At 35.2% G+C, this 25,076-nt stretch overlaps 1 protein-coding gene across 4 annotated transcripts; it reads left to right on the forward strand.

Moving 5' to 3' along the window:
• The first annotated feature begins 863 nt into the window (after positions 1-863).
• Positions 864-25,013, forward strand: LOC125678284 (MIT domain-containing protein 1-like). 4 transcript variants are annotated; one of them, XM_056155524.1, is made up of 8 exons: positions 895-912; positions 1,039-1,117; positions 6,310-6,454; positions 17,154-17,255; positions 17,969-18,105; positions 22,069-22,155; positions 23,812-23,930; positions 24,155-25,013. In XM_056155524.1, exons 3-8 carry the CDS (start codon positions 6,313-6,315, stop codon positions 24,333-24,335), a joined length of 768 nt encoding a protein of 255 aa, XP_056011499.1. In that variant the 5' UTR covers positions 895-912; positions 1,039-1,117; positions 6,310-6,312; the 3' UTR covers positions 24,336-25,013. The 4 variants fall into 4 exon arrangements, with proteins under 4 accessions (XP_056011500.1, XP_056011498.1, XP_056011499.1 ...); XM_056155525.1 differs by lacking the exon at positions 1,039-1,117 and having other exon boundaries at positions 864-912; XM_056155523.1 differs by having other exon boundaries at positions 868-1,117.
• The last annotated feature ends 63 nt before the right edge of the window (positions 25,014-25,076 follow it).

Below are 25,076 nucleotides of genomic sequence, written 5' to 3' on the forward strand. Positions count from 1 at the left end.
ACTAGCATGATGGAGAAGCTGCACCTAGAGAGCCCCCGATCCAGACGACATGTGGCTCGTGTTACCGTGATGTACCGCATTGTCAACAACATCATAGACATACCACCCATCCCTCTGAGGCCTACAGGAACATCAACAAGAGGCATTCCCTTCACTTACAGTTCTTGTAGTGCGGGTAGCGCACGGAACTCTGGGTATAGAGAATGCAACACGATGGCATACAAAACGGTTCATTCAACCTTTCTGCCACATCAAAAGCTACCGGGATTCATTTTCCCAGCAACTATCTCCCTCTGGAGCTCCTTGCCACAATACATCGTGGATGCTGATTCACTTGAGACCTTCAAAGTACGAATCAGCAAATAAATGACACCATAGGTGGAAAGATAGTTTTTATCCAGTTTTAATCACAAGAGCCCCTCAGTGCAAGATTTTAATGACTAGCCATGCACATTATCATAAGAACTGGGAAGAGGAAGAAAAAGAAGAACCGAGAAGAAGAAGAAGAAGAAGAAGAAGAAGAACTGAGAAGGGGAAGAAGAAGAAGAAGAACTGAGAAGAAGAAGAACTGAGAAGAAGAAGAACTGAGAAGAAGAAAAAGAACTGAGAAGGAGAAGAAGAAGAAGAAGAAACATAATTTTAAAAGTTCCATGGAAGATACTATATATTATATGAATAAGACGTAGTTTTGTTACATAAGTTACATAAGTTAGCATATCTGAAAAGTAGAAATTCTACAAGATTATCAAGTCTATAACAAGTCAATAGTTATTTACAGTGTATATGACTATACGATATGTGGTTTAGTGACTATACGGAATTTTTCTACTTGCCCTTGGTTCATCGTTTATTCAACTTCCGGTAAACTTTTAACCATAAACACAGATCACGATGTGACGGCAATCACTTTAGGTGCTATGTTTAATGTTAGAGTATAAATATGATACTGTACGTCTATAGGGATATTCCTGGAATAAGTGATGAGTAACCTGTTAGGAATTTCATGTACTGTCTGCTTAATTTAGCTGTTTATCACAGAATTTCAAGTCAAAGACGACTGGAAGCACGGTGCACTCCATATTAAAGGATAAAGAAATCCCAGCAGATTAAAATACACGTAGTTATGATATTGATTAAAAGTTTTAACAAAGTGTAGGAAAGTGGAAAGCTTGAAGCAGGTCCAGTCCAAAGACTGTTTCTACCTACGTAGCTACTTATAGCTAGCTATGTATTTAAACCTACTCTAGGTAGCTATTTTTACCTACTTTTTCCTTTACTTTCATTCTGTGGCCAAACGCAGGAATGGCACAATATGGTGTGTGCCAAATTTCTTGATTCACTTACACTGATGAATGACGATGGATACTACAAAAATATTGGACAAAAAAATATTACTTTAGAACTAACCTTTCAAATTTGCATCAGTAACTACACCCAGTTTCATTTTCTAGCAGCATAGGATCAAAGCTACGTGATAAGAAGTATAGAATGTCTTACAAATCTGTATTAATCTATATTAATAATAATATTAATGTTTTTGGGATGATTTTTCATGCTTTTCTTCTACATTCTCCACCCTCGTAAAGTATTCAAATTTACACTCCGAATTTTGCCGTGCACATGCACAACATGATACATAAAACGATTGACCTATTTAAAATATGTGCCTTAATTATTGTTTATTTAAATATTTTTAAAAACAGGTAAAAGTAGGTATAAATAGAGCTCTACTTTAAGTAGGTTTACAGTACACGACACGAGTTTTATGCGTGTTCCACGCAACGCGGTGGAACAAATTTGCCCCAAACACGGTGGACCTTTAAAATTGTCGGCACCTTTGAAGTCCTATTTTTCCGCGCGAGCTAGACATTGAAGTCCACGGAGGATCTCCGTGGATGCCACCGCGCATCTCCGTGAATGTCACCTGTACCTCCGTCGATGCCACCGTGTACCTCCGTGTGATAAAACAAAGAAATAATTTCCGAAATGATTCACCCAAAAAACCTTTTCGCTTGGCCAGCATACATGCATGCCCTCACCCCATTACTTATTTAGAAATTAGCTATAAATCATTCAATTCTTGTAATTGTTGTTTAATGATACGTTGGTGTTTTCGATTCATATCCGTATGTAGACTTCCCTGCAGACGTTCATACCTTTTTATGAAACGCCCAAATTCTCGACATCCTGTATATAAACACCTGTGTTATTCCTACCACTCGTCGGTACATTGTTTCACGGCACGTGCAGCACAATTTCACCAAATAAAAGAAGGGTCATGAACAACGACAATCACATGCCAGTAATTTCAATTTGATAAACAGCAGTTCAAAGAAATGTGTACCATAAGCAATAGTTTATTTTTACGTAAGGTTTTCATTGTAATTAGGAATATGTGATTAAGGTCAGCTATATACATGTACATGTTTACATTGGATATGAATTTCATTATGTACTCAACTGTGTAGGAAAATTTCATTAGAATGCCCATACTTCACATTAATAATAACACGTTTTTTTTAAGGTTTTTTTTTCTAACTTGATAAATACTTTATTACACGCATGTATTATTTACTAAATGTATGTATAACAGCTTTTTGTCTTTACATTTTTATATACCATTGCATAATGGTGATGAGATCCAATAAATTGAATTGAGTACATGTAGTCTTGAAATATCACAAAGTAAAGAGTTGACAACGATTGAAATAAAAATGCAGACGTTTTCTCGTTTATTCAGTAACTCAATAACTTGCGCGTCTTCTGAATGAAAGTTGTAAAACAAACGTACTAGGTTTTGGGCAGTTATAACATAATACGGGGGTAAAATTCATCTAATCTCCGCTAGCAATGGGTTTTGAGTCAACTGTGGCTTCGTGCACGAATAATCTCGGCTAACGAAGATGAAACAAAAAAAAAACCCTATTTTTTATGATTACCAATGCTCTCTCTCTCTCTCTCTCTTTTATTATCTAATGCATCTAAAGATTAAATTAAAGATTTTAATAATCGATAGCGTATATGAATAAAAGCAAATAATCGTTAAGTCATTTCTGTTTATATTTATATTAGTTTTTTTTTTCATGAACTAGTTGCATTTGACACCGAGGATTTACATCCTTAAATATTGATTACAAGCACGTAGAATCGGAGAGGGTGTACTTTGAAAACTTGAAAGGTTTTCGTAATCGGACAATTTAAGCACCATTTTTGTTGTTATTTTATTGCTTGTCAAGAAATTTACACAACTTAACCGGCAACATACCCCTTCTGATACATTGAAAAATATAAGTAATGTTAGCACGGGGCTCTATAAAGTTCAATCTGCAGTTTGGTCATACTTCGTCATTCAATAACTTATTCAAAATAAAAAAAAAATGTTTGTCGGGTTAGCGGTACTATGATGTATGACTATAACAATGACCTGTGTATAACTTGTACATTCCATGCAAATTCGAAGGGGTTTTCGCCTCAGTAGAACAATGGGAGTCAGCTAATCCGTGTATTTGAAATCAACAGAAGCGCTTAGCTTCTTGCGGAAAGTGTGAAATATATTGGGTCGGCGTAAGATACCCGTGATCTTAGATTAGATCTGATATCGCGCCGACCCAATATATTTCACACTTTTCATGAGAAGTCAAAACCCAAACTAGCTAACCGTAATTTAATTATACTGTGACAAAGACCTTAGGAATTTGCATGGTATATACTTATTATACAAAAATCATTGCATTATCCAGACACTCCCGATGAACATTTTTTTTATGAAAACCTCTATATAAGTCTCGGTCAAATGTAATTAACTCGGGATTTTAAAAATAAATGATTCGATGGTTTGTATTTTTGCTTCTATTAATTACGTAATAAATTAATTCCAATTTGTTAATCATCGACAATGCTCTAATTTCTATATAGGATAAAGTTATATTTGTCAAGATGCATATCAACACAACATACCTGTGACAGAACTGTCATGCCACAACTGGAGATTTGAAAATTTTCAGCTGGAGTTTTGGTCTGATAACTGGAGATTTTTTATCGACATTTTTTTTACCGTTTTTGTGTGTTCATTGGCTAATGAAATCATGCTACTAGTAGTTGTTTTTTTTTTGGTGTGTTACAAGTGTCTGAGTTCATAATCATCAGATCCTTTTTGTGTTGAGAACATTGATAAATCCTTTTTTGTGTTAAGAACATTGATAATTCTTAAGTCAATACCTTAAAAACCACAATTAAATGAAAAAAACTTGTTATATTTATATATTTATTACAGAGATAACAAGTTATAACAATTATAACACTAAACTATTTGTATAATCAATACATTACCAATGGCTACGAAGTCTTCCAGAATGCTTAATTCAGAATTACAAGCAAAGTAGAATAAGCTGAACTGATTTATAATAAAAACAGGAGGGTTGTTCTGAATGAACAAGTGAAACACAGGGGAAATTTTGCTATTCTATTCCTAGTTTGAATTAAAAGGGTAATATAAAACTAGAAAACTGGAATGAAATTTAGTTAGCGTACCAAACAATAACAAATGTTCACTTTCGGTAAGTGCAACACACTTATGGTAAACCAGATGGAATGATTTTATAAAACAAGTTGCAAAGTAACAACAGAAAATGCAAGTCAGCTGATCGAAAATTCTAAGTATAAATATATTAGAGGGCGAAGCCCTCTCACGGCCCGAAGGACATGTATTTCTCCATTTTGAATCTCGTTTACCCTAGTTCACGTCGTTCTGAGATGTTACATAAAATTCGTAAAAGCATGTAAATCTTATTTTCTTAATCATATATAATCACTCCACCATTCACGCCATGTTTGTTGTTGTGGTTCAGACGCTATGTTTGTAAATTTGCTAAATAACGACGCTGAATATGACGTAACAATGTACTGTTTACATCAATTGCGTTATATTTCCCGCGTTCAATATATAGGCGGATCAACTATCCAAAATTAGGATGCTTTGATACAGCTCCGTCCTCGTGCTAACTTCGGGTTGTTTTTGTTCTGTTCTGGATATTGATACTAATGCCAACATTTGTTTGCTTCGCCCTCAAACACGGTCACGCCGTAAAACATATTAAACTTTAATGAATATCCCGGGATAAAAAAAAAATTGAAAAAGAATGGACGGGTAAATATACCGTCAATATACCTGAGGTGAAATAAACAACAAATACTTATGAAATAAATGGAATTAAACACGAAATTGTGAGATTTGTTATGACCGGAAACACTTTCAGTTACACAAATATCGCGAAGCTCGAGCTCGATCGGAAATACGTAATTCAAAAGACGACTTTCGATTGTCTCGGGGTTTTTCCTTATCAATATCGAAAAATAGCGCTCAGAAAATTTTTGTTGTTGAAAATTTGAAATGACGGAAGATTTTACATTTTAACGGAAGGAACGGAAGGGGGGCTCAAATTCGGGAGATTTTGTCTTCCGACGGAAGAATCACAGGTCTGACACAATATGATGGAGGTAATTATGTTAAACAGCGCATTTGTCACAGAGAGAGAGAGAAAGAAAGAGAGAGAGAGAGCACATCGGTAATTATTAAATATCCCTATCACATGTTGTACATGTATGTTTTTCATTTACTGAATATACTAATTCGCATTCAAAACAGGAATTGCCTGCAAGTACGCATTATTTAAACATAGGCTTTTTAGAATATTTTAATGAAGAAAGAAGACTAAAAGAAAAAAAGTCAAAACCAGGTTTTCTTAAAAACATAATATATAGTGTTTGGTATCTTTGGAATCGGCTCAATATGCTGAAAAACAATATAAGTATCAGGGGGGAAAATATTGACATTTTTTCTTTTCTTAAAATTCCACCCTTATCTTGATTATTTGGCCTGCGGCACATTTTCACATCTCCCACAAGGCGCCCGTGACCAGAACAAAGCTCATAGCAGCTGTGTGTATTCGCAAATAACACACACCGTGGAACACGGAGGACACGGTGTATCTCCGTGGATTTTCCTCCGTGGTCTTTCCACGGTGGGGTGTATAAAACTCGTGTCGTGTACTGTAAATGCCTAGGTAGCTATTAATAGCTAAGCAGGTAGAAATAGTCTTTGAACTGGACCTGTCAAGCTCTGTTTGGAAGAATCTGAGATGGAATGTTCTATCATTAAACTGAAGCATAAAACCAACATAAAGTTTGGCAATATCCAATGTCATGAAAAAGGAACAGACATTCAGTTTATTATCAATAAGCCAAACATAAACAAAACTGATTGGCAGAATACATGTTATATAATGATGTTTGATTTTGCTACATTTTCAGCCAATGGCAGACAAGCTGCAAGGTGTGGAGAGCTCAGCCATTAGTATACTGAAGCGAGCTGTAGACCTAGACACCAGCAAACGTTATGATGAGGCAGTGACATGTTATCAGGAGGGACTGCAACTGCTGCTGGAAGTCATCAAAGGTAACAATTAAACCGCTGCTGGAAGTCATCAAAGGTAACAATTAAACTGCTACTGGAAGTCATCAAAGGTAACATTTAAACCACTGCTGGAAGTCATCAAAGGTAACAATTAAACCGCTACTGGAAGTCATCAAAGGTAACAATTAAACTGCTACTGGAAGACATCAAAGGTAACAATTAAACCGCTACTGGAAGACATCAATGGTAACATTTAAACTGCTACTGGAAGTCATCAAAGGTAATGTTCAAACTGCTACTGGAAGACATCAAAGGTAACAATTAAACCGCTACTGGAAGACATCAATGGTAACATTTAAACTGCTACTGGAAGTCATCAAAGGTAATGTTCAAACTGCTACTGGAAGTCATCAATGGTAACATTTAAACTGCTACTGGAAGTCATCAAAGGTGATGTTTAAACTGCTACTGGAAGTCATCAAAGGAAACATTTAAACCACTGCTGGAAGTCATCAAAGGTAACATCTGCTAGGGATAGTTCTTTGTCTGCAGGGAACTGATCTGTCTACAATTACCAGGACTGGTTCTGTATTGACAGTGTATAGAATCTGGTTCTGTATTGACAGTTTATAGAATCTGGTTCTGTATTGACAGTCTATAGAATCTGGTTCTGTATTGACAGTGTATAGAATCTGGTTCTGTATCATCAATCTATAGAATCTGGTTCTGTATTGACAGTCTATAGAATCTGGTTCTGTATTGACAGTATATAGAATCTGGTTCTGTATCGACAGTCTATAGAATCTGGTTCTGTATCAACAGTTTATAGAATCTGGTTCTGTATCATCAATCTATAGAATCTGGTTCTGTATTAACAGTGTATAGAATCTGGTTCTGTATTGACAGTGTATAGAATCTGGTTCTGTATTGACAGTGTATAGAATCTGGTTCTGTATAAACAGTGTATAGAATCTGGTTCTGTATTGACAGTGTATAGAATCTGGTTCTGTATTGACAGTCTATAGAATCTGGTTCTGTATTGACAGTCTATAGAATCTGGTTCTGTATTGACAGTGTATAGAATCTGGTTCTGTATTGACAGTCTATAGAATCTGGTTCTGTATCATCAGTCTATAGAATCTGGTTCTGTATCATCAATCTATAGAATCTGGTTCTGTATTGACAGTGTATAGAATCTGGTTCTGTATTGACAGTGTATAGAATCTGGTTCTGTATTGACAGTATATAGAATCTGGTTCTGTATTGACAGTGTATAGAATCTGGTTCTGTATCATCAGTCTATAGAATCTGGTTCTGTATCATCAGTCTATAGAATCTGGTTCTGTATTGACAGTCTATAGAATCTGGGCTGAGTTTTACTAAACTTCGTAAGGTCAAGATTTCATCATAACCTTAACTTACGATGAAAATCCGTCTTATCAAACTTCATAACTTAAGTTACGTTAAAAAAAATCATCATAACTCCATGACAGCCTATGGGCTATCTTAAGTTAATATTTTTTTTCATAAGCTATTTGTTAACTAAATAAAAATGGCTGCCCTCATGTTGTTCGATGTTCCAGAGCATTTTGAGACAAAATGAAAACAAACCTCTGCGTCCTCGTTGAAATTTTAGCGACAGAAGCGAAGTTCTCACACTGTGACAAATATAGAACTTATTGAACGCTAGGCTATAAGTTTCCAAAAACATGTAATCAGTTCACTGTGGAAATTCCCCAAATTTTCACCTCCAAGAATACTTTTTAGGATTCCACAGCCATATTTTGACACGGGTTTCAAATCGAGTTCAATCTCCACACAATAAATAATGACATGTGACGTCATATTCTATGTTTTGATATCATAATGCAAATGATGAAGTGGCGGATCTAATATTGAAGAAACTCTGTTCTGTGCAACATAAAATATGAGATACAAACCGCATCTAAAATCAAAGGACCAATCTCTCTCTCTCTCTCTCTCTCTCTCTCTCTCTCTCTCTCTCTCTCTCTCTCTCTCTCTCTCTCCCTCCCTCTCTCTCTCCCCGTGTGTGTTACTGTTTGACTTTTTTTTTTACGTGACGATAATAATAATAATAATAAATTCTTTTATTTAGTCAGGATAACACAATTAGTACAAATGACTAGTTTACATTGTGGTCCTGTATAAAACATATTCACAGACAGATAAATGAGAGAATAGAAAAATAGATAACATAATATAAAATATCTACATAAAATACACACACGATATCACTGGGGGAAAAATAAACATATACATCATATCTGTATATCACTTATTTGAGAAATAATGCTGCAAATATGCTGATTTAAAAGATGTAATAGAACCACAGCTTTTGACAGACTCGGGCAACTGATTCCGTAAAATTGTGGAGGATACCTCAAAAGACCGTGTATAATATTCAGTTCGAACTTTTGGTAAATATAAAATGCCACTATCGCTACTTCTTGTTGTTCTGGAACTAACTTGGCTGACAAAACTGAAAACGTTCATATATTCTGGTGTCATGTTATTAAGAACCTTAAAAGCAAGCACTAGTTTTCTATATACAAAATAATCATGAACAGGCATCCATTTAAGAACACTAAAAATATCAACTGTAGAAGTCTGAGTTACTTTCACCTTCAATATAATTCTGACTGCCCTTTTCTGTAACTTAAAAAGTCTGTCATATAAAAACCCTGTTTTTGGCTGAGCACCAAACTGTGCAACAATAGTTAAAACTAGACACGATCTCGTTGCGAGCAACGAGTAGGTCTTCCGTCCGATTTGTTGATGCACTCGGAGTTAAAAAAAAAAAAAAAGACAAATGAGTCCTAATTTAGTTTCCGACTTTAAGACACTTTAGATATAATCAATTTTTCATATCATAAGCTTCTGAAGCAAAGTTGCGGTGAAATTCGTTTGAAATTCGACTCTCCAGGCAAGCCATAAGGCCCGCGGGCCTATTTCTTGATGTCATTTGTTAGCCCTTTATAGACTCAACAACTTTAGTTCTATATGTCTTTACAAAATATTTACCTGTAAAAAGTTATTGAGATCGACCGATATCGACAAAAAATCGACTCTACAGGCGAGCCATTAGGACCATAGGCCTATTTCTTGATATTAATCGATAGATCTCGATAAACTGAACAACTTTTGTTCAATATGTCCTTACAAAATATTTACCAGTTACAAGTTTTTGAAATCGACTGATATCGACAAAAATCGACTCTACAGGCGAGCCATGAGGCCCACAGACCCATTTTTGATATTGATCGATAGGTTATGACACATTGAACAACTTTTGTTCAATAATGCTTTTCAAAAAATATGTCGTTTTAAAGATATGAGGCGTCAAATATTTACGATTTTGGCCCTAATTACGTAACATATGACCTACTTTTTGATTTGATAAGATCAAGCTCGTTGAGATGAACATTTCCGCTTCTACAACTTATTATAAAATATTAATAGTTTCTGAGATATTCTCAAAAACATTTGGACCCTTCTGAACCCCTAATTTAAAGGGCCAGCCTGTTTTGCTTGATATCGTAAGAAAGGCCTTGTCATTTTAAACATTTTTTGCTCAACAAGTATTTAGAAATTCTTTACCGTTCTCAAGTTATCTCTACAAGAAATATTTAGGGGCCAAACTGTAGCTCCCTAACGGGGCCACATAGGGAAAAGACGAAATGTACATATTGTTTAGATTATCATTCTGAACAACTTTTGTTCAATAATGCTTTTCAAAATATTTGTCGTTTTCAAGATATGAGGCGTCAATTATTTATGATTTTGGCCCTTAAAATCCCTTATTACGTAACATATGACCTACTTTTTGATTTGATAAGAACAAGCTCGTTTAGATGAACATTTCCGCTTCAATGACTTATTACAAAATATTAATAGTTTCTGAGATATTCTCATAAACCTTTGGACCCTTCTGGGCCCCTAATTTAAAGGGTCAGCCACTTTTGCTTGATATCGTAAGAAAGGTCATGACATTTCAAACATTTTTTGTTCAACAAGTATTTAGAAATTCTTTACCGTTCTCGAGTTATTTCTAGAAGTAATTTTTAGGGGCCAAACTGTAGCTCCCTAACGGGGCCACATAGGGTAAAAACGAAATATGCATATTGTTCAGATCATCATTCTGAACAACTTTTGTTCTTTATTGCTTTTCAAAATATTTGTCGTTTTCGAGATACAAGGGGTAAAAAATTTATGGTTTTGGCCCTTAAAATCCCTTATTACGTAACATATGACCTAAATTTTTATATGAATAGATTTGGATTGTTGAGATGAACATTTTTTGTTCTTTGACTTATACCAAAATATTAACGATTTTTGAGATATTTGATCTAGACTTTGAGCCCTTCTAGATCCCTAATTTAAGGGGCTAGCCCCTAAATCTTGATATTTTCGAAAAGATCTCGTAAATGTGCACAACTTTTGTTCTACATGTCTTAACAAAGTATTTGCAAGAAAAAAGATATTGGAGATCAAAGGTCAAAAATCGCCGAAATCGGCGAAAAATTTTGGCATCCATTTTTTCAGGTCCAGGCGAGCGTTTAGGCAAATCGCCTCCGGTAAAATCGAATCCCCCACAAATCTTCTAAAATGTTTACTCTATCTTGTGTAGAAATTTCAAGACTCTAGCTTCAAAACTAACGGAGGAGATGTGTGGACAACAAGGCCCTTCAAAAAGTCACTAAAAGAGAGATAACTCCTGACCGGAAGTGACGTCAAGCACGAAATTTTGCAAGCAAAGTCTCGTCACCAAAAGACATCTTTCCTGAAAATTTCGTGAAAATCGATCGAGAAATGGCTGAGAAAAACGCGTGTACTACCAAGGATAATAATAATAATAATGAAGAAGAAGAACGCGAACAATAATAGTAAGGTCTTCCGCAGGAGACGGAAGACCTTAATGAAGAAGAAGAACGCGAACAATAATAGTAAGGTCTTCCGCAGGAGACGGAAGACCTTAATGAGTAAATATAACAGTGTTATAAATTTTCAATAATGCTGCATTTGACATAAAAGTTTGCAGACGACGTAAAATGCCTATTTTCTGTGAAAGTTTCTTGCATAAAGAATCAATGTGTACAGACCAGGTTAGACATTCATCTATTTGTACACCAAGAAGTTTGGTCGTTTTAACAGTATCTAAAACAATATCTCCTACTTTGATACACATTTTTCTACACTTTGAGAGTTTTTGTGCAGTGCCAATCAACATACATTGTGTTTTCGCTAAATTCATTGTAAGTTTATTACTTTCCATCCATTTCATAGAGTTTAAAAGATCATCATGTAACCTTTGCTCAATAACATCAATAGATTGATGTGAAACATCCTGAGATGTATCATCTGCATATATAGAGACATTTGAGTGCTTTAGGCATTTAGGAATATCGTTAACAAATAAAATGAAGAACAATGGACCCAATATGGACCCCTGAGGAGTTATTGTAACATCTTTTTCATCTGACAAAACACCTTTCCATCTAACACATTGTGATCTTCCGCTAAGATAAGACTGAAACCATTTAAAAGAATTTTGACAAATACCAAATGATGAAAGCTTGTGTAACAATACCTGGCGGTTTACAGTGTCAAAGGCTTTACTAAGATCAATAAAAAGAACACCTGTTAATTTGCCACTATCTATATTACTTATCCATTTATCAATAATGTTATGAAGTGCTGTTTCGCAAGAATGCTTTAGTCTAAAACCGGATTGATGTTCCGTTAAAAGATTGTTTTTATCCAAATACTCGTAAAATGAGTTAAAAACATGCTTTTCTATAATTTTGCTCACGATTGCTAAAACTGACACGGGTCGGTAATTGTTCACCATAAAATTGTCACCAGATTTAAAAAGAGGGGTAACTCTAGCTTTTTTCCATTCGGATGCAACCACACCACTTTTTATAAACATGTTTAACAGAGATTTGTCCAAAAAAACGATGTCGATTTTGCGTAAATTTCACATACAAAATAACATATATATATATAATATTAATTTACGTGACCCTCTCCTGGGCCCACAGGCCACTTTGTGTGCCTGCACGTCAAAAATGAACCATGCTACTATACATGCTAACAAACTCTGTATATCAAATTCTACTGAGGCTTTTAAATGAATCTCAGTGTATCCTTATAAAAATGAGGCCTCCCCTCATTTTTATAAGGATACACTGAGATTCATTTAAAAGCCTCAGTAGAATTTGATATACAGAGTTTAACATGGTAGGTCTTCATACAGCAAATTATTTATATTTTATTTAATATACACAAATGCTGTAATATGATTTATTCATTGTATATAGATATTCGGATTTTGTACAATATGGTGTTGTTCTAATTTGTTCTTTGGAAAATACTCCAACGCTACACTCGGATTATTTTACATTTATAAAATTTCAGGATTATCACAGCCGGGCTTGCTATTAAACAGAGATTTTGACTATTTTTTCCTATACACCGATTCAACAATAATGTGTAGGCGAGAGTCAGAACGACCGTCCCCCGAGCTTGAAATTAAGAAAATGAATAGTTATATCGGTCTACATATAGAGATAGGGGTACACAATATCCACACCCAACCCCAAGTCGGTAGAACACATATTTGTGTATTTCCAATACATGTGTACTTCCACTTTTAAAATACTAAGACATGTTTGATTTGTCTATACCGACCACATAGTGTACACCATTCCGTAACCAAGAGCAAAAATGTACATTTTCTGGTGTACATCTTCTACACCCTTTACAGGGCATGTGTTGGTAAATGCACCGAAAAATTCAATATCGCTGAAAAATGGTGAGACAAAAAATTTGCAGATTTTTCTCTTCGTACATGTATATGTACATATATTTTTTATGTGAAGTATATATATTAAGAGGATGATTCCAGGGTATTGTACAGTGTATGTAATCATTTACAATAGTTTGTTGATTGATTGTATCTTGTTTAACGTCTCTCTCGAGAATTTTTCACTAGCTCATATGACAAGACAAGTGAAGGGCCTCAAATTTAAGCCTTTTCTCGGCGCTTACGGCCATTGAGCAGTGAGAGTTCTTTAGCGTGCCACACCTACTGTGACACGGGACATCCGTTTAAAAAATAAGGTAATCTCCGAGGAACCTTGACATTCACACCTGATGCTGAGCGTTTGGCGATGGAACTGTCACTATCTGTTTTCACGACTTAATTAGGTCTGTCGTGGCTGGTATTCGAACCCCGACCTTCCGCATGCGGGGCAAGCGTTCTACCTCTAGGCCAAAGCGGCGGTTGCAATAGTTTAAAATGTATTTTCATTTTCATATACTTTTTACAACAGTTTGAAATGTATTTTAAAAAGAATATGAATACGATTGATATTTCGTATGCAATCATAAAAAAAAACAAAACCCAAATATATTTTTGTACAAAAATATTCTTACATTTTAGTAATTATTTATTTTGAACTTTATTTGCTTTAAAATTGTTAAATGTCCAATGGGGACCTCATCAACTGCTGTAAATCCATATTGAATTTACATTCACTATGAAATACTGAAAGCGAAAGTAACAAATGCGATTGCGCAGCGTCAGATCGTAAGTTGCGAATATTTCGCAAGTTAAGTTTACGATGGAAACTTAAGAACACGGTAGTAAAACAGAAGCATCGTATCTTAAATTAAAACGTACGAAATTCTTAAGTCAGAAGTTCTTGCGTAAGATAAGAAGTTTAGTAAAACTCAGCCCTGGTTCTGTATTGACAGTGTATAGAATCTGGTTCTGTATCGACAGTGTATAGAATCTGGTTCTGTATCAACAGTTTATAGAATCTGGTTCTGTATCATCAGACTATAAAATCTGGTTCTGTATCATCAGTCTATAGAATCTGGTTCTGTATAAACAGTCTATAGAATCTGGTTCTGTATAAACAGTCTATAGAATCTGGTTCTGTATTGACAGTGTATAGAATCTGGTTCTGTATCGACAGTGTATAGAATCAGGTTCTGTATCAACAGTTTATAGAATCTGGTTCTGTATCATCAGTCTATAGAATCTGGTTCTGTATCATTAGTCTATAGAATCTGGTTCTGTATTGACAGTGTATAGAATCTGGTTCTGTATCAACAGTTTATAGAATCTGGTTCTGTATCATCAGTCTATAGAATCTGGTTCTGTATCATCAATCTATAGAATCTGGTTCTGTATCATCAATCTATAGAATCTGGTTCTGTATAAACAGTCTATAGAATCTGGTTCTGTATAAACAGTCTATAGAATCTGATTCTATATTGACAGTGTATAGAATCTGGTTCTGTATCGACAGTGTATAGAATCTGGTTCTGTATCGACAGTGTATAGAATCAGGTTCTGTATCATCAGTCTATAGAATCTGGTTCTGTATCATCAGTCTATAGAATCTGGTTCTGTATAAACAGTCTATAAATTCTGGTTCTGTATTGAGAGTCTATAGAATCTGGTTCTGTATTGACAGTCTATAGAATCTGGTTCTCTATCATCAGTTTATAGAATCTGGTTCTGTATAAACAGTATATAGAATCTGGTTTTGTATCATCAGTCTATAGAATCTGGTTCTGTATAAACAGTATATAGAATCTGGTTCTGTATAAACAGTCTATAGAATCTGGTTCTGTATTGACAGTGTATAGAATCTGGTTCTGTATCAACAGTGTATAGAATCTGGTTCTGTATCATCAGTCTATAGAATCTGGTTCTGTATCATCAGACTATAGAATCTGGTTCTGTATCATCAGTCTATAGAATCTGGTTCTGTATTGACAGTGTATAGAATCTGGTTCTGTATCGACAGTCTATAGAATCTGGTTCTATATCAACAGTCTATAGAATCAGGTTCTCTATCATCAGTCTATAGAATCTGGTTCTGTATTGACAGTTTATAGAATCTGGTTCTGTATTAACAGTCTATAGAATCTGGTTCTGTATTGACAGTTTATAGAATCTGGTTCTGTATTGACAGTTTATAGAATCTGGTTCTGTATTGACAGTTTATAGAATCTGGTTCTGTATTGACAGTGTATAGAATCTGGTTCTGTATCAACAGTCTATAGAATCTGGTTCTGTATTGACAGTGTATAGAATCTGGTTCTGTATTGACAGTCTATAGAATCTGGTTCTGTATTGACAGTCTATAGAATCTGGTTCTGTATCATTAGTCTATAGAATCTGGTTCTGTATCATCAGTCTATAGAATCTGGTTCTGTATCGACAGTCTACTGGAACTTAAGTTCTATACTTTACATTGATTACTAATTACTTCTACAATGTATATATACACTCAGTAAAAGTTAATTAAAGTGAATGTTGTGCATGTTTTCAGCTTTGAGCCATGTTTGAAGTGACGCATGTTTGCCCTATGATAGGCAAGTGTAGAAAAATAGCACTGCCCGATGCTTGGGACAAGCATATTTCAGATATTAAGCCATGAATAAGTTTGTGACATTCAGTGGGTAAAGAAAGAACTCTGTGATAATAACAATGATCAGCCGTCTGTATCCACTGAGTATGTGAAGTATGACAAAACAAAGAGAATCTGGGGTTATTCTCAAATCATGGGAGGAAACTTGGCTTTATTACAATGAGCAAATAGAAATAGATATGAATGAATTGATTAAATAAAATAACAACAATACAAACAATTTTAATTAGTACAGGCGACTCTCGATGGCTCGAACTTCGATCTCTCGAAGTTCTCGGTCTCTCGAAGTGAAATCATGGTCCCGATTTTTCTCTCTATATAACAAAGCAAATTTACTATCGATCTCTTAAATGTTCGATCTCTCGAAGTGAAGTTGGGTCCCGTAAAAAACATTTCATTGTTTTTCACTCTCGATCTCTCGAAGTGGTGGTAGCGTATACCCACTGTTACTGAAGCATGTAATAATTTCCGCTTGGGCCTTACCTGGCCATGATTCTGTTGAATGCCGGAGGGGTAATTAGGTGTTTACATAGTTGAAACATCGCTGGTTCTTCTGTGTGGAAGTGACACAATTGAGTATATAATTGGCTAATTGATCAGTTTACACCTGGCACAGGGGTTTGGAGTCGTGATGATTAAAATTATATATAATCCGACTATGAATAAAATCTATAATTTGTTTTGACGTGACAACGAGAGAGTAAGTTTTATACATAATTTAGAGATCTACAGACTGTTAAATTTCTCAAGTTTGTTCTTTGTATAAAGTTACTCTAAAACATCGTTTTACTCATTCGCTAGAATTTTTGTTTTGGGTAAAGCGACATAACATTGTGCTCTGTTTAGTTTGCGATAGTAAAGCATCATTGGACCTTGGTTTTGTATGCCTCTCTAAGCATGATTAAAGGACAAATAAATACATAAACTCTGAAATGTTTTTATTAATGCAAAATAAGGTTCTCTATTTTGATATCAAAGTACCTGACGAATATGAAGGAAAACAAGTTAAAACGATATCATATGATCTTGTTGGTATACATTTCCGGTTACAGTAAAATCTGAACCATACTGGCGGACCTTCAATTTCCGAATTTCAATCTCTCAAACTCTCGATTTTATCAAGGTCCCTTGAACTTCGAGTTATCGAGAGTCACCAGTATATGTCTTAATCTAAGGTGGGACAAATAAATATTTTGGTAGGGCAGTTGAATTTGGCATTTCTATCTGTCCTTGGTCAAGTAAATCAAAAATTGATTTGTCTCCCCTTACAGGAGTAACTGACGTGCCCAAAAAGGACAGATTTAGAGAGAAGATGAAAGAGTACATGCAGAGAGCAGAGGAACTCAAGAAGTTTGTTAACGAAGAAAGAACAGGTGCTTTTGTAGTTAAGTCATGTTTTGTTTAATGAACTTAATAGTACCTGTAATTTAAATCAAATAAACAAAGTATGTAATGTTGCAGGAGATCAATTTTACATCACTGCAGATCAAAATTAACTTTACTTTTGTATTTTCCATTATGTATTTTCTCCAATTGTAAGGTATGGCCATTCAAACTCAAAATATTCATGAATAGAGACATTTATACCATGCAACATGTGTAGGTCGTGAAGATTAAAAAAATTCTCATCATTAATAATATCACCAACATATAAAATTTTCTTTATTTTTCTTTGTTAGGGGAATAGATATCACTCTGCAATAAGCATGAATTCATTGTAAGTGTGTTCATTATAAGCATGTTTTACTGTACTGATTTCTGTTAGCTGCATTGGGTAACTTATCTTTAAATCATCTAATTACCTCCACTATTAAAAGAGGCTCCCCCCCCTCTGTCTTTATGTCTGAGTGACAAGGTTACATAAAACCTACAGATTTGATACAAATCAAATTTTCACCAAAAAAAATTATTTGATGACTGATAAGAACTATGACAGATTATGTTTAGGGAGTGATATGGGGGATGAGAACAGTTGCAGACAATTATTAGAGATTTGGGAGCCATGTCAGAGGTTTGCAGGCTTTGCATGTTCTTGTTTGTGCTTTCAGTTGTGTACATATACAAGCAATTTTGTGGACCTTTTCAGCTGGAAAACAGCACGAGCAGATTCAGATTGAGAACAATGCTACTGGTTACAGCTACAGTAGACTGTTTTCTAGATTCCTGAACCAGTTTGTGACGAATATTGAGGTGGAGGATCCATACATTCGTTCTAATCATCAGGTACAAACATGTAGTGCATGAAATAGAACTGCAGAGGTAACCTTAAAATTACTGAGTGAATGGCCAATGAAAAAGTGAAGATAAGAACAGTGATCAATCTCATTATTCCTGTAAAGAATACAAAATAAGGAGTAGGGCAAAAACAGACCCCCGTCCGTAAACTCCAGAGGTGGGATCAGGTGTCCAGGAAGAGCAAGCATCCCCTGTTGACCGGTCACACCTGCCATGAGCGAGATCTCTGTATTTTTGAGACAGTATCATGAACATGAAAGTATTTACCAAAATTTAGAAACCTATAAATCCTGGGTCAGATGTTCAGGCCAGGCCCCAGAGCAGGGTTACTTTAGAAATAAACTTTTGAAAATATACACGTCGGCATACTTCTTGAAGTGCATTAGCGCTTTATGAAAAGTACGCTGGTGTGAAGGGCCACAGTTCATTCCCTCATGTAATTTCAAAAGTGAAGTTTATTTCTTATATTTACATTCTACTTTCATTTCTGTCAGAATTCCCAGCCGTTAAAATAGATGTACTGTACTTATTTGTATCCAGGCACACATTGTTAACAACTGCAATGCATTCATGAGGAAATGGCTATCTTTATGATTTGTAAAAATATCAAAGGCAAAAAGCATTGGTAATTTAAATATTTGGTCATGTTAAAATTAATTTGATCTTTGAAAAGTCTACAAGATATCAACTGACAAGGGAAAGTCTATTGTCAAATCTAGATTACAGTGAACCAATTTTGTTAATTGTTTCTTTGTTTCTGTCAGATGTTTAGGGGCATAATAGGGTTTCAAATTTTCATGCAGTAAAGACTGAAAAATATTTAAACCATCTCTGCAGGATGACTCCACAGTAGGATTTCAAAATGTTTTGCATAACAATCCGCAGGGGGAAACCAAGATGTGTTTGTGAAAACACTGATGCCCCTATAACCACAAGGTAAAAAACTCTTGTACACAAAGAAAGGTCTTGTCACAAGGAATACACGTGAAATAAGAAAGCCCTTTTGCTACCATTCAAAAGTTATGGCCAGGTTCAAGGTTTTGCAGACAAGCAGATAGTACGAGAGCTGTTCGATGTGTAGTGTATTGTACCACAGCGAAATAACACTTTGCACAATTGTGTGGATGATGATACTCTTGAATATCTCTATTCAATACCTTTCCAACGGTATAAACACGAGCCTTCAGCTCCACATAGTTTTGAACTTATAGTCATTTCAATAGAGCCAGTCGTTGACCATTGTTGTAAAATGGTTGGGAAACGGATTGAGAATATTGAAGAAATTAGAGCTTATATAAAAGTATACACAAAACTTGGTCATTCCGTAATGCAGATGTTTACTGAATTGGGAAAATTTATGGGTCTGATAAGGTATGGTGGAGAAAGAAATATCTGACTGGCACAGAGTCCGTCAAAGATGCAGCAAAATCTGGCCGACCTGTGACTGTAACAGGCAAAGCAAATGTCTCAAAAGTCAGGGAAATAATCGAAAGTGATGGCAGATATACGATTCGTGATATTGCCAAAGCTGTTGGTATATCGCTATCGCAGGTGCATTTCATTTTGAAGCGTATTTTGAAAGTACGAAAGATTTCTGCCAGATGGATACCGCATACATTGACAGATGACCAAAAACGGTATGAGTACAAACCGCTAAACAATTGCTCAAAATGTTTCCTAAATTCAATGAAAGACAATTTGCAAACATTGTTACTGGTGGTGAAACATGGGTTCACTATTTCAAACCAGTAAAAAAAATTGGAAGCAAAATATGGCTTACTAAACAAGGTAGAAGGCCTGTAGTTGCCAAAAGAACCACAAGCACAAAGAAGGTTCTTTATTGCATATTCTTCTCATGTTATGGTATAGCCGTACAAATTCCAGTGTCAAAAGGGAAAAGTGTTAGAGGTTGGTATTACTGAGATGTTATACTAAAAAAGCTCAAGAAATATTATCATAAACGATGCCCTGTGTCAGGATTTAGGCATGTTCGTCTACTTCATGATAATGCTCCATCACATACATCTGAGCTTGTGAAGCAATTATTGAAGTCGGAGAAGGTTACCATCTTGCCACACCCATCATACTCTCCAGATCTAGCCCATACGACTTTTTCCCATTTTCAAAACTTAAAAAGTTCTTATCTGGTCATTGTTACAAGTCCCGACAAGCCCTTGGCTCAGCCATCAGTCAGTGCCCCAGAGGTCTACCTAAATCAGCATACCGTGATGCATTTCAGAGATTGAAATTACTTTATGTATTTCAAACCGCGGAGAATACTTTGAAGGGATGTGATGTTCATTTCACTATTTGAGTCGAATGCTTTTGAGATATTGTACAATACACATTGCATATCGAACAGCTCTCATATGTGTATATACATGTACAGTAAAATATCTCTATCTCGAAGTTCAAGGGACTTCGAAAAAACTTCGAGATATCCGGGAGTTCGAGATATCCAAAATCGATCTTGAATTTTTTTTTGAAGGGGGATATTTGATGCATAGTATGGGATTTGCATTATAAACAACAACCCCGTTGCCGTTTCTTATAATGCAAGTTGATTGATATTGTGGAATTTCAACGGCAAATATTTCGGTGTTTTTTTCTCCATATCTATAAACATCACATTCACAATGTGTTTCAAAATTAAGATGATCGTACAATTTGTATGCTTACTTTACTGATGTCCAGGCCCGACTAGGATGTAGCTATTGCGTTGTAGTGAAAGAACCTATCACGTAAGAAACAAAAAAGACGGATTTTTAAAAACAACTTTTTATGTTTCTTAAATACAATATCTTATTAAGTACAACTAATACGCATGCTATTTTATTCAGCATTTTTTATCCATGTTGATAATGTGTTTGGAGGGATTTCGTATTTTTTAGCGATGGCCGCCTTACTGTCAATTCCTTTCTCTACATCTGCAATAGCTTGAATCTTAGTTTCTTAACTTTCTTTTAATGCCAGGGATTAGCAGCTTGTCTTTACTGTCTTGAGACATGTTGTCGAATGATGAACATTTCACGGGTCTCTATTTATATGTTGTTGTGATCCAAAGTGTTTAATTTCTGTTCACTTTGAAGATTTTCGTGATTTCTATGTTCTAGTTTTAATGATGAGGCGTGTATTATTAAATGCATTATCGTTATTATGGGCATTAACTTCAAGCTCACTTCGACAATTTTGTGCATTTATCTAACCCACATGTTAATGATATAGCGTGTATCAATCAAAACACCATCCCTGGAATCGGGTGTGTCGGTTCATAATTGGCGGTGGACTTAATCCGTAATGTAGGAGGGCTTCACTAATCACCTGAGCTGTTGAAACAATTATGACCACCCGTGACTACTCGGAAAAGGCGAGCGTGGATTAGCGGTCATTAATTATAATTGATGTAGCCGCGGGCGGAGACGTGTGTTTTAACGACGCCAGGTATGGTAAGCAGACCGGAAAATTGACTGCACTTCGAGATAAGCCAGGTGAATTTAGGGCATGGGACCTTGAAAATACTTCGACATAAGCGGAGTATTCGAGATTACCGTGTTCGAGATATCAGAAGTTTTTTAAATCATTTATATAGGGAAAACGGACGGGACCGGCGGTCGACTTCGACTCAAGCGGGGTATTCGAGACAAACCATATTCGAGATACAGATATTTTACTGTATATATCTGAATCTCCATGTAAAGGGTCATAAAGATCTTAAGCTACCCTCTTCTCAAGAATAATGCTAATGCTATGTGGCATTTTAATGTATTTGGAAGAATTTCAGATTCATCCAGATTGTAATTCCTTCGGCAGCAAGTTTAGTAGAAGTGCTTTACATCATATGACCCGGGTGACCTAGGTGAATGCTGTACATCATTCATGTGACCCCCGTGAGTGCTGTACATCATGTGACCCCCGTGAATGCTGTGACTTCTGAACATTTTGTTTTTGTAGATATACAATTTCCTAAGATTTTGTGAAATGGTGGTGAAATCTACAGCACCAGTGAAAGAAATCCATCTGTTGACCAGTAGTGATGAGGTGGGTGTGATATACATGTAGCAGACTGATAAAACTCTGTTCATCCATTGTAATTATTGGAAACTACAAGTTTAAAGGCCGGCAATTGGGTATAAAATATTATAATGGAGAAAGTGTTTCTTAATAATCCTTCAATACACATGTCCTCCATTGCACAGCTACAATTTCCCCCCAAATTCTTCTCATAATTGAAAGGTACCAAGAGGAAAATCATAAGTATTGGTATATCTTATATACCAATATTTGTGGATATTATAAAAAAAACTATATGTTTTAACTACATGTTTTAAAACACATGGATAAAACAATGATGAATTCATTTTGTAGTTTTTAGGTTGAAGTTTTGTTAAAGTAAAAACATATCCTTTCAATGCCTCACAGATCAAGCAGAGTGGTAGAAAAATGCGGGAAAACTTTAGTTTATTTTGATAAATCATGCCAGTCTCCCTGTTCAAAATATTGTCTGCTACAGAGCACGTGTAGAGTCAAGCATCAGACTGCTGTTTCCTCTGATAACACTGCTAAGCCCTGCCCTCTTGCCATATATGCTTAATTGCTGTAGGGGTGTAAATTTTTCTAGGCTACTCCTGGCCTTTAAGCTTTGTAATTCAGATTTGGCAAATTTATTTTAAATGTCTGTGTGTATACCATATAAGCAGAATTTGTAGCGAGGATTTAATTTTGGTATTATTAGCAAGAGAGATGAGATCACTAAAATTGAATATCGCTAACAATTGATTCTTTATTTAGCAATAGTTATCTTTCCTGGCATTATAATGTCGCTAAAATTAGCTCTCTAAATATTTATGTATGTCCCCATTTTTTATGGAAAAATTGCTAAATTTGTGTCTCGTCAAAAATTTCACTTATATGGAATATATTGACTCCAATTCAATTAAATTGTTCAATGTTTTATTTCAGTTTAAGAAGAAAAAAACATATCAAAAGTGTAATAAATCAGTTTTTGATAAAAATGTGCTTGGACGCTATCAGTTTGGTAAATTGTATTACCAGTAAGAAAAGAGAAATTGATAGTGATAGTGGGTATATAGCACCGAATTTATCACATTTTTGACTGAAATAATCACAAACCTGATTGGACAAGTTTGTATTGAGTTTCACTTGTTCAAACTGGGTTTTTACTTGCCCCATGCAGTTGGACAGCCATTAATGTTGATCTTCCTCTTTTAGATGAAATCTGCGAAGTTATAATATCATGTTGAAAAATGTTTTCTTAAGAGTCTCCTGGACGATGTGTTGGCTGTTGCATGTGTGTATATTGCTATAGGAATTGTGCTCTTATTTTGATTTTTAGGAAAATAGAATATGATATTTTATTTAAAGAACAGAAATACAGTGAAAACTGCCTAATCAGACACTTGTTCAATCCGTTTCACTTGGTATTCCGACCTTTGTTTTCATTCTCAGTTTCACTTTTACATTGTTTTTTACACTGTTTATTCCAACACAATATATGTGTACTCTGACAAAAATACTGTCTCCCTGTCATATCAGATGAGACAGGTTTCACTGTATGTATATGGCAGAATTCATAACAAAGCTGATCTAGACATCCAAAGCAGGTGTGAAGCCCATACTTTTGATTTATATTTAAACCATTGATGAAATTTACATGTATCAATTTGCATCTTACAGAGTCCTGATCTCCAAGCACAACAACATGAAAAGTTAGGGAAAATTTCCGAGAGTCTTCAGAAACACAACATCAAGATGATTGTCAAATACTCTGATACACTTCACGACCGGGAAATCAGGTTCTTGTTTCATGTTGAATTGTAGGGATTCCAAATCGTAAAAATGCTTTACGAAGTGTATTTCTCATAAGAAAAAGTATTCTTCATAGTGTAAGAGCAGAATTTTAATGAATAAACACTGTTGGAACTGTTGCTTGTATCAGTGGCTGCTCATCTCTCTGTTACCCTGTGTTTCTGATTAATTTTCTTGGCGAAAATGAAGTTTTGATTTATTTGTCTTTTAGGTTTGATACTGGATGGGTTGTGAAAATTGGGAGAGGTCTGGACATTTATAAAGCAGCAGAGGGCAAGTTTGCCATTGGGTTTAGTGACTTTGATCTTCGACCCTGTCACAAGACAACAGTGGATATATTCAACAGAAAATATGTCAAGGACACAAGTGATTCCACCAAGGACATTGTTTGACCTATCAGATATGGTATGACATTTCTGCTATGGACTTTGTTTGACAACTAATGGTGTCCAATGAGATATCGTATGACATTTCTGCTGAGGGCATTGCTTGACAACTAGTGGTGTCCAATCAGATATGGTATGACATTTCTGCTATGGACTAGTGGTGGCCAATCAGATATGGTATGACATTTCTGCTATGGACTAGTGGTGGCCAATCAGATATGGTATGACATTTTTGCTATGGACTAGTGGTGGCCGATCAGATATGATATCAGTGCATGACTGTGATATATATTGACCTGTGTTCTTTGTCTATTTTTTCAGGTGACTCTTGAGCTCTTAACATTAGAGATACCTACATGTATTAAATGTCATTTTAAATGAAAATAACTCTACAATCATGGAATCTGAATTCTATATGTGTATCTGAAGTTGAAGTATCGCTGTTTGTATGTGAGGAAGATAGCTCAGTATTGACATGACAACTGCTGTTGATTGTTGACAGATGATGCTGTTTTGATGATCAACAGCTACATGTAAGCCATTGATGTGATGTCAATTCCAATTAATTAAGAATATACCTTATTAAACTGGAAATTATTGCAGCATTTACATGTAAAATCAATAATATTGTTGTGAAGTATCCATCAGTGCATTTTTATATTTCAAAATAAAAAATAATCATATTTTCATTTTAAATTTTGTACAGACTTGAACTCTGTTTTACATCTCCTTCACTCCTATTGAAAT

Source organism: Ostrea edulis, chromosome 2 (assembly GCF_947568905.1).
Source record: "Ostrea edulis chromosome 2, xbOstEdul1.1, whole genome shotgun sequence".
Taxonomy (NCBI): Eukaryota; Metazoa; Mollusca; class Bivalvia; order Ostreida; family Ostreidae; genus Ostrea; species Ostrea edulis.